General features: G+C 47.3%; 1 protein-coding gene across 7 annotated transcripts in view; it reads right to left on the bottom strand.

The window, feature by feature from the left end:
• Positions 1-9,583, bottom strand: part of BICD1 (BICD cargo adaptor 1) — a 172,061-nt gene extending 162,478 nt beyond the window's left edge. For 6 of the 7 annotated variants that reach the window (XM_048300254.1, XM_048300255.1, XM_048300256.1 and 3 more), the window contains exon 1: positions 9,290-9,583. In XM_048300254.1, the coding sequence (XP_048156211.1) occupies positions 9,290-9,502 (213 nt within the window). In that variant the 5' untranslated portion in view covers positions 9,503-9,583. The remainder of the gene's footprint in view (positions 1-9,289) is intronic. The other variant, XM_048300257.1, reaches the window with a different exon arrangement.
• Between the last annotated feature and the right edge of the window lie 1,591 nt (positions 9,584-11,174).

The following is an 11,174-nucleotide window of genomic DNA, read 5'->3' on the forward strand; positions in this document are numbered from 1 at the left end:
GTATGTTGGGGTTTTTTAAGGGAGAATAACCCTTTTTTAAAAAAGGGTGGTGAGTTTCCTAAAGCCTTATGGAAAGGTGTCTTCCTCCTATGCATCCACACAGCCAACCCGATTTTAAAGCTGCCCAAAAAATGATCTTTCCAAGGATGATTTTAATGGTGAGGCTGCTACAAAGCAGAGGGGACAAATCCTTGGTTGCTTCATTTTCAGTCCATGCTAAAACAACATTTCAAAGTATTTCTAGGAATCCCTCATGTCCTTACAATATCTGAGCATAGTATGGAAGGTCTAGTCCGCCAAAAATGGCCAGATTTCTTACATTCACACAATGACCAAAAGGCTCTTTAAGATAAAAAATTCAGTTCCACATCTCAGAGAGCAGCAAATGAACACTGAGTAAGATATAGGGCAAAGATTGAAAAAAAAAATTAAAAGTACATAAACCATCATGAACAGGAGACAAACACTGTACAAGAATGAGAATGAGGCTGCAGACAAGAGAGGGAGGAACCCCAAGAGAGATGAAGAAAATGGGATTGGACGCATTTCAGTCTTAGTGAAAGCCTTTTGGTGTCTCATAGGTCTGTCCCAAAACCAGAGATTTAGGACAGTGGCCTGCTTCTTCTTTTAACTACCAAGTTAATTAAACTTTGACAGTGAAAGAAATTCAGAAACATAAATATTATAATCTCAAAATTATTTTTAATACTACCCTCTGCAGAGAAGTAGAGACCTCAATAAAACACTAATTGCAACCTAGCTTAATTTCTACCTGCCTAGTTCAGCTTTAAGCACCTGCCCTTGCTCAGGCACATTTTTCACCTTCTGACTAGTCCCAGCTACTTCCATCTGTAGTTGGTCTGTACTCACAGACTGCATTCACAGTACAGTACAAAAAATTGCTGGTTCCTCCTCATAATCATCTGCTGTGAGTGATGCAAGTGATAAAGGGACAAAGGGCACATTCATGTCTCTACATGCTATATCAATTCCTCTAAATAAGGAAAATACTCTCTCTCCTCCCACATGAAGTGAGTGTTGTTGAGTTCTCAAGGAAACAAAGAAAGAAGAGGGTTATGAAAGTCACACAACAGATGTAAGACAGTTCAGCAGAAATGAATGCATGCTTTTCAGTCTCTACCATTATAAATTAAAATCATCCCTCCCAAAACAAAAAGTACAGTACGGAATTGTACTGAATTAAACATTACCCCCTCAGCTACAAGACAAAGATGGAAGGGAAATCCATAACAGAGGCAAAGCCCTACAAAATAGCAGAGACCCGAGGGAAGCTGGAGCAGGATTTTACTCCCATTGTCCATATGGAGAAAACACCAATGCAAATACATAAGAGAGAACAAGGTACTGAAGAAAAAACACATTCAATCTCAAGAAGAAAGCTCTTCCTCTAGAAGATACAGCCTTAATACAGCCAAGAAAACACAAAATCTTGCATGTATTTTCCGCCAGCTGCCAATTGCATAAGGTATACTAAAGTTGCCCAGGTGCAAATTTACTCTGACTTTGAGAATGCTCCTCATTTTACCATGATGAATGTTCACAAATTACTGTTTTATGCCAAATCTTATTTTCTCCACCATTGTTTTGTCCCTCTTGCACTTTCAATAAAGCCAGGTGTTCATCCTGAATGCTGATGTGCACACAGACTGCACACACACACCCTGAGAAAGAAAATCCACTAGGCAACACAGAAGGGAAGGAAAAGTATTTCACCTAAAGGAAGGTGAAAAGATGGTAGCAAATTATTTCTCTTCTAATCCACTACAAAAGGCCTAATTCCAAACAGATGTGGACCTTCAGATTAAAATCTCTCCTGTGACCCCTAATTTTACATTCATAAGCCTTACACAGGAAGTAGTTCACAATAAAAATGCCTGGCTTACCCAGTAACACCTCAATCAGTCATATTAGATTTGGTAATAATCCAATATTTCCTAGAAAATCTATGGAAAATTTACTTTTCCGTGACATAAAATCCAGTTGTAACTTCCATTTATCTCTGAGGAGTTCAACCCAGATGACTGATTCAATCAGAATCGCTCAGATTAGAAAAGGATTTATTTGATGAAAGAGCAAAATGAAGAAAATAATTTTAACTATTGGGAGGAAACAAATTGAAGTCTGTTTAGATTTATTTTGTGAGTATGTGAGCCCCCAGTGTTGAAAGCTGACCATCCCTGCTTAAGGGCTGACTATTATAGGAGGACTAATATTGTATGTTCATCTGTACTGGCTCCTAAGGATACAACACAGTTGGAACTGGGAATACAGGACCCTGGAAAAAAACCCGAAAGGTTCATCTACATTTATCTTTGCATGCTGCCAAAGCTTCAACAATAGTCCTAATTTCCCCCTAACATGATTCCAGCTGCTTATGTTTTCTGTAGGCTAATGCACAGGATTCATTTCCTCTTGGAGGAAGCAATCCTGATGTAATTTGATGAGCATCTCTCTTAACATCAATACCCGCTTCAGCAGTTCATCCCGTCCCCCTCTTTCCTCTGCATTCACTCCTCTCCTCGTGCTGACTTTTAGGCAAAGGTAAAACAGTTCACTGGGAGGTACTGTGAATCAGATAATGAAACCAATCTGGGTTACAGACAGCAGCAACCCCTCCTCGGTTATTTTTAACTGAGGTTAGTTTTCTACCCTGCTGTGACAGTATGAACAGTTGCACAGCTGAGAGCCAGAACAGGGGCAGGGATGGCAGAGAGAGATGTAGGAGAGTCTTGCTGAGAGATGAGCACATCAAACTCCACCCTTCGTAACCCCAGGTCACTGCAGACTTAATGACCAGCAAGAGAAAATGAAATTCAAGCACGAAGTGAGGCTCAGTCACTGTTTCCAGGCAGGACATTACTGTGCATAGGGTAACTCACCCTATAGCAACCTGCCACTGGAATTTAACTAGGCAGTGGGAACCCTTGAGAGACTTTGCACTGCTCAAGGTCCCTTGCTGTCTGCCCCCTTCCTCCCATAGTGCAACCTCCTCTCACAGCAGGATCAGCTCTGCACTCAGACCAGGTTCCTGAGGGCTGTGTCCAGTTGGGGCTTGAAAAATTCCAGGGAAAAAGACTGCATAACCTCTCTGGTCAACCTGTAGGACTGCCTGTGCTCAGGGGGAAACAGATCTACCTTACATTCAGTCTGAACCTCTATAGTTTCAATTTATGTCAGTTATCTCTTGTCTTCCCACCCTTCACAGAATCACTGAATGGCTGCAGGTGGCAGGGACCACTGGAGGTCAGCGAGTCCAACCTCCCTTCCTCCAGGGAAGGAGATTCCACAACTGCTCCGGGCAACCTCTTCCAGTCCTCAGTCACCTGAACAGTAAAGAAGTTCTTCCTCGTGTTAAGGCAGAACTTGCTTGTAATGGGCAACAGTTTGTGCCCTTTGCCTCTTGTCCTATTGCTTAGCACCACCAGGAAGAGCCTGGTCCATCCTCTTGACATCCTCCCTGTAGACACTATCGACATTGATGAGGTCCCCTCTCATTTGTCTCTTCTCGAGGCTGAAAAGACCCAGCTCCCTCAGCCTGTCCTTGTAAGATGCTCCTGTCCCTTCATCTTTGTCACCCTCCACTAGACCCACTCCAGGAGCTCTGTGTCTCTCTTGTACTGGGGAGCCCAGGACTGGACACAGCACTCCAGATGTGCCTCACCAGGGCTGAGTAGAGGGGCAGGATCACATCCCTCAACCTGCTAGCAATGCTCTTCCCAATGTACCCCAGGATACCATTGGCTTTCTTGGCCACAAGGACACTTTTTTGGCTCAGGGACAGTTTGTTGTCCGGCAGGACCCCCAGGTCCTTCTCTACAGAGCTGCTTCCCAGCAGGCCAGCACCCAGCCAGGTGCATGAGAGACGTGATCCTTCACTTTCCTTTTCTGAATTTCAGAAGGTTCTTCTGTGCCCATCTTTCCCATCTCTGTTGAGGTCCTTCTGAAGGGCTCACAGCATTCTGGGGTATCGGCCACTCCTCCCAGCTTTGTGTCAGCAGGGAACTTGCTGAGGGGGCATCTGCCCTTCATCCAAGGCACTGATGAATGAGTTAAACTATACTGGGCCCAGTACCGACCCTAGGGGGATACCACTAGTGACAGGCCTCCAACTAGAGGTAGAGGGCACTGCTGCAAAAAGCCTGGCTCTGACATCTCAATATTCTTTTTATGTATGGACAGGCTGATGCTGGATCCCTCACAGCCTTCTCTTTTTCTGGCTGAACAAGCTCAGCCCCCTCAGCCTCTCTTCACAGGGCAAGTGTTTCAGCTCTTGACCATCTTGGTGGTCCTTTGCTGAATGCAGTCCAGTTTATCCACGTCTTTCTTGTATTAAGGGAGCCCAAACCAGATGCTGTTTTCTAGATGTGGTTTAACAACTGCCAGCTTGAAAGTGATAATCATTTCTCTCAATCTACCAGCTCTGCTTCTGCTACTAAAGGTCCAGGATGCTGTTGGAATTTTCAATGTCAGGGCACACCACTGTCCTACACTCAGCCTACTGTCCTCGAGGATTCCCAAATCCTTTGCCACAGACCTGAGCCCCAGCCAGTCAGTCCCCAGCCTGTACTAACTGAATGTCCTCATCTCTGAGCTGGTGTGGGGCAGCACGGCCTTCCCGAGTGACACAACATGAACAGGCGCCAAGGACAAAGTGGTGAGATCAGGATGAGATGCCGAAAATGTTTCGCCTCATCCGCCACAGATGCTGTCACTGGAAGGAGGTGTAAAGATATACTGACATGGCATCAGTTCACAGCTCCCATGCTCCATATTTGGAACACATTCTGCTTTGGGGAGAATTTAGAACATCTCAGTGGGATTCTTCACGCTTTCCTAAGCATCCTATGATGTAGACAGGAGTGTATAAGAATCCACATTTAAGAGGGCTGTAATTGGAGTACTTTTTGGGAGGAGCCTCCCCCTCTTCCAGCCTTTTTGGATCCAGACAAGTCCCACCAAATGTACACTTCAAAGATGGAAGAGGCAGAGGTGATTCAAGTAGCAGGAGGGTGAGAGCTTTTGGAGAACAGTGGGGGAGCTGGAGGGGCAGTGTCACTTCAGAAGAGAGGAGAGATGAAGATTGAGTCACCTGTGCTGAAACAGTGCAGGGAAGAGCTCTACTCCTCAAAAAACCCTTTCAGACACAGACCAAGAATTACTTCTGGAAGCCCTGTTAGTAACTGAGTAAGCACTTCATAATCATTGATACAACTTTTCTGTGAGGTGAAGAAAACAAACACCTGACAAGGATAGGGCTATTCACCACTAGCCTGGTTTCCAATCATTTACCACAGATAATCTGGTTTAAATTAAAGCAAGCACCAAACTTCCTGGAAATCAGATAGCCAGTGCCATGTGTAACCCAGCAGAAGAGTTTATCTCCATAGAATGAAGTACATAAAAGCCAAGAAGTCAAGTGAGATATTGCCTAAATTAGTCAGTCAGAGAGGGAGTCAAGGAGAGGAACAGCTGCTATGTTCATGATTGGATTCCCGAAAAGAAATCTCTGCTATGATTTCCCAGCCCTAAATCTTGTAGAGTTGGACACCAAAGGTGCCTTCCATCCCCATTTTATCATGACTAGAAGTGACTGATATTTCTCTGCTTTAAAAACTTTACAGACCACCAGTGCCCAGTAGCTGATCAGAAAATCATGGAATGGCTGAGGTTGGAAGGGACCCCCATGCCAAAGCAGGGACAGCTACAGCAAACAGCTCAGGCAAGAAGATCAATAAGAAGCCATTTTACACCTCCATTAAAAGAAACAGAACTAACAAGACACATTATTCTTACAGCAAATGCAATGTAAACATGTAAGACCAGATATTATAAAACCACTAGAAGATGTTTTACATAAAATATGATGGTAATTAAACTCCCAACTCAGCAAGACAAGGAAAACAAGCTACCTTCAATCCCATGACTAATAGCAACAAGTCTTAGTCTCTGAATTTTTATGGACTGCAGGTTTAAAAGCACATCTGCTAAAGTAACATTCTGAACAGGGGCCCTAAAACGATAGTGTTTTACCAAAGATCAAAAATTCTACTAGACTGAGATGTAGTTGACGGAGGTGGAGAAACATCATTTTTAGACTGAAAAAAACCAAACCCAAAGCCTATGAAAATTAATAAAGTTTTAAATAATAATAGTGGTTTTGCATAAATTTATCTCATGGCCCAAAACATCAAAATCCTGGGCTAAAGCACAGACCTCTGAACACAGCAGAAGAAACTTCAGAGGTTACTAAAACAATTTATATTGCAGAGTGGAGAGCATATATCCTGTACACAAGTATTAATATTTAATGTAATATATTGTAATTTGCTTTTACTTCAACATCCTGTAATGGCCTTAGTTTCCCATTTCACTCTCCAATGATGGAAATTATTGTATAGCTGAGGTATTGCGATTTATATGGAAAAGGACTGCTGAAGTCCACTGGAGTTTTGGATTGCCAAGGAGGATGGGAGAAGACTCCAGATCCCAGACTGCCAAACCATGGCTGAGTAGTTAAAGATGGGCAGCTCTGTTTGCTGAGCAATATAATGAGGTCCTAACAATAGAACACAAGAAATCAATAATAAAACTGTTAAAAGATGAAGACTTGCCTCAAAAAAAGTTGACCATAGTAAGTGGATCTGTTCAGAGAAGGTCTGAAGAAGGAGAGGCAATAGCTGTAACGTAACCATGGCTACCCACTTGCACCTACTATTCCTTGGGAATGGACAAACTACTTATTTTAGCACAAACCTGAGGCCTAATTTCTATGCCCCAACATGGCTTCAAAGAGGATGCAAATGCTGTGAAGTAAGAGCAATGCACAGAATTCTTCCCAGCTCCCATTAGTCAGTCAGTCAGTCAGTCAGGGCATTTGATGTCCTACCACTGGGCAGCATGTTCTTGGAAGGGCCTGCTGGAGTACGTACACAAAAACCCTCCTCCACACGTTTCGGCTGGTGCTTTAATTTTTAAAAAAAGTGTCTTCGGACTTCTCTGCCCCCTTAAGAGCTTTCAGACAGAACCCTACAGTCCCACATCTACACTCCACAGGACAGTCTGCCTGAACTACCTGAATTCTGCCTCACTGGTGTCGTCAGAGGCACCTTTTGCTTGTGTCTCACAGTTACAGGTCTGGCTTGTGCTAAGGGAACTCTCATAATGGATGTGCTAACACAGAAGTAGAAAACAGATTACAGCAACAGGAAGGGCTAAAAGAAAATTCTCCTTTGCAGGGTGCATGTGCAGTGAGAATCAGTGTGGTTTCTGCTATAAAGGTTAAAAGCAAGAAATAAAATCTCTTGCAGCCTAGGTGGGGGATGGAAATGCCCCACCTGCTGCTAATGAGAGCTCTGGAATTGAGAGCCCCAGGTCTGGACTGGGAACTGGAGAAGCTCCACTCTTGCTCGGCATCAGGCAAGCTACAGGATTTCTCCTGTTCCTCTCTCTGTGGATATTCCCTCAGTATCCATGCTGTGGCTGGCACAGCATGAAGGCATGGCCCCACAGGAGACATTCTGGGCTGCAGAACGTGCAATCTCACTGACTTCAAGGGGAGGTAAACAGGAAGAGAGTTTGTGCTCATCTTTGATTTCAATTAATTGCATTGACTAATCCCTCTAGTTTAGTAACTTCAACTCGATTCTTTGCACTATCTTTTCTATCTGTGGCCTTGTGCACCCATGTGTCATCCTGGCTTCTGATCAGTCTTCTTTTGTACATGATTATGGTGGGATAACAGCTAGCTGCAGCTTTGCTTATCTCCTTCTTCTTCGTCGTCTTCTTCTTCTTTTTTTCCCTAGAAACTGCATTGCACTTTTCCCCCTTAATTCTGTTCCTCTGTTACTGCCAGGTCATTTCGAACAGCACTGCCTTCATGCTAGTGCCAAGTTATGTATCTCTATCCCTCACTCTGTGATTACTGGTTTCAGAAGTCCTGAGCCTACTCCATAGGCTCAGGGGGGCAGGGAGGCAGAGATCAAGTTTAAGGAGATCAATAGGTTTTTCTGAAAAACAGCTTTATTCTTCGTACTGAAAATATAATGTTCTCAACTCTTCTGGACACTGAACCAAGTCTGTAGCATAACTCATTTACCTGCAAGTAAAATGAAATCTTTATTTAATTAAAAATACTTCTAAAAGGGCATCAGCTAGTATTCTAAAGAATATATTCATAAATAATCTAAGTTTTTTAAATGGCTTCCCTCCATATGGAACATGTTCATGGTTTCTAATGGAAATTTCATTAATTGTAACAGAATTTCTGCACATTCTATACAGCAGTATTTTTGGGGGCTTTTCTTTGTAGAATAGAAAGATACATTCTAAATTTGGGAGAATATCTGTCTGATGCTTTATCTTCTCTTTACAAAACCTAGTCAGTTACATTCTGAGATGGTCCAAAAACACCATGAAGTGCAGAGCTGTGAGTGCTGCATACGTGTGCACACACAGCCCTTCCATAGCTCCCATGTCCGTGCATCGTTATCAGTCTCAAGTTACTTCCCTTAAGGATGAACACAGGGAAGGTGATGATTTTTCGGAGTCACTTCTAGCAGCGCTGAAAGGTAAGGTGTAACACCCAGCTACTTCATACTTTGAGTGTTACAAAAACACATTTGAAAGATAACCCCAAATCACCCCTCCAATCAAGTATTTTACCCTTTCAGCATGACGCAGAAGTTTAATTTCCACTGATGGATGACCTCGAGACTGTCGTATACCCCCCCTCCCAATGGCAGTGATTCCCCTCACTGGCAGAATAAAGCGGGTCTATAAATAACTTCAAAAGGAATTGTCTCTCTCCTCACGCACTGCAGACAGCTGTTTACAGAGATCCCGACTCCTTATACACTGCGTTGGCCCAGCTCTCATCCTACTGTTTCATTTCCTCTTCCTAAAAAAGCCTGGGGCGATGCGGTGCAGGTAGGACCGGGGGGACCCTCCACTGCCGCAAACGCCTGTTCCCAGAAGTTGAGGCTGCCGGCGGCAGGAGCCGGAGCGCGGCCCTGGGGAAATTTCTCAGGGCAAGGGGGTTGCGATCTCGTGTAATCCGTCCTTAAGCTCCACGGTCCCGGCTGATCCTCGGCCCCGCGAAACCCCTCCTCCCCACCCCCGGAGCCCGCAGCCGCTCCGGGGCCCGCGCACCGCATCCCCGCTCGCCCACCCGCAGGGGCTGGCGCGGGGCCGGGCACGGACACGCGTGGGGCGCCCCGCACCTGCCCGCAGCCCCGGCGGCGGGGCGAGACAAAAGCCCGGGCTGGCTCACCTCCTTCAGCTGCTCCAGCTCCTGCTTGAGGCCGTCATACTCCGCCTCCAGCTCATCGTACTGCTGCTTGAGGGTGAGCTTCTCCTCCAGCACCACCAGCCCATACTCCGCCGCCTGGATCTTCTCGTGGGTCGTCTCGGAGAGCTCCCGAGTCAGCCGCTCGATCTCGCTCTTGTAGTGGTCCGCGCCCTGCAGCACCTCCTCCGCAGCCATAGCCTCGGCGGCACTGCCGCGCGGCCGAGGAGGCAGCCAGGGGGCGGGCGCGGCCGAGGGGCGGCACCGGCACGGCCGGCCCGGGGCGGCGGGGACGGCGGTGGGGGTCGGAGCCGCCTGCGGCAGCCGCCGCCGAGCGCGGGGGCGGTCCGCCCCGCCGCAGCCGCGGCCCCCTCCTCCCCCGCCGGCCGCCCGGGACGCGGCGAGGCCGCGCTCGCCTCCCCCGGCCCTGCGGCGGCCCCGGCGGCGGGGGCGCCTGGGCTGGCGAGCGGGCGGGCGAGCCCCGCTGCCCGGGGAGGCGGCGGCGCGCTGGAGGCCGGGGCGGCGAGCGGGGCGGCCGGGAGCGCGCCTTCGTGCGGCGGCTCCCGCGGAGATGCTGCTGCTGGCGCCCGCCTCCTCCCGCGGCGCCGGCACCGCCGCCTCCCCTCCGCACGGTCCCTCCCCTGCGCTCCTTAAGATGACAGCGTCCTCCGGTCTGGCATTGCCGCCGGCCGAGAGGGGAAGCGGCGCGGCAGCAGCGGCAGAGCTGCCGGAGCGGTGCGTGCCGCCGGGATGTCGGCGCTGCGCCTGCGGGGCTGCTCCCGCCCGGGCCCCCTCCCTGCCGGTCCCCTCCCGCCCCTCCGCCGCGGTGTCAGCGCCTCTCGGTTCTGCTCAGCGTGGTGCAGCCATGGCCGCAGCGGCGGCGCGGGCAGAAGTAGGAAGGGAGATGGAGCCCAGCAAACTGCGGGAGCGGGGGCGCGTCCGCAAGTATTCCCTTGCTATTTCGGGAAAGTGGGAAAGCAGAGTTACCTGCTCTCTTCCCTGTCCCCGGTTGAATGAATGCGTTTGGGAATGGTCAAGGCAACCTGAATGCGAAACGGCGGCGGGGTCGGGCCATAGGGCTAGGGCCGCTCTTCCATCACCATTAGCACAAGGTCTCAGTGTCACTGATTAGACAGCAGGACAAAACGGATCCAGCTCAGATGCGGTCACACCATTGTTTCTCTGTCAAATTAACAGGAGGACCTGATGCATAGATTATGTCAGTTTTATGCTGGCTTTATGCTGGCTGCAGAAAGACAGATGCTACTTGTCCAGCATAAAATTAGAGTGGTGCAGACAGACAGTAACTGATCTCTTACAAAGCCTGCCAGTAAAAAGTTAACACACCAGATTAGGCGCATTTTACATATCTGAACTGGAAGAGTGAGTTCATCCTGGATCAATGTCATAATGTCCCATGTCACAGCCTTTTTTGGTTGGTACTAGGAGTCTAAAACCTCAATTTACTGTTTCCTTTAACTGTGGCCTGCAAATAGACCTGAACTGATACTGGTCAAGTTTTACTCTAAGTACCAGCAGGACCTGTTTTTCACGTTTTACAGACTTTTCTTATTTTTAAATTCACTCCTTTAAAGGTTGACAATTGAGTTGGAATTTCCAAATGGAGGTGTTTATTTTAAATAGAAGTTACCTGTAAGAGGATGGATATCCCTGCTCACCAATGCCGCACTGTATTGGAAATCAATGACATAGATTCCCTTTCTTTCTGACCTGATAATGTGGTTTTAGACAAGCCACATCCCCTCTCTACCGTGGCTTCCCCATGACTAAGAAATAGGTAAAAAAGATTAAACTGCTCAGCAAAGTTCTTTGAGATCTGCAAATGGAAACACATTAGTTACACAATATA

The sequence above is a fragment of the Corvus hawaiiensis genome, chromosome 4 (genome assembly GCF_020740725.1).
Source record: "Corvus hawaiiensis isolate bCorHaw1 chromosome 4, bCorHaw1.pri.cur, whole genome shotgun sequence".
In the NCBI taxonomy this organism is placed as follows: Eukaryota; Metazoa; Chordata; class Aves; order Passeriformes; family Corvidae; genus Corvus; species Corvus hawaiiensis.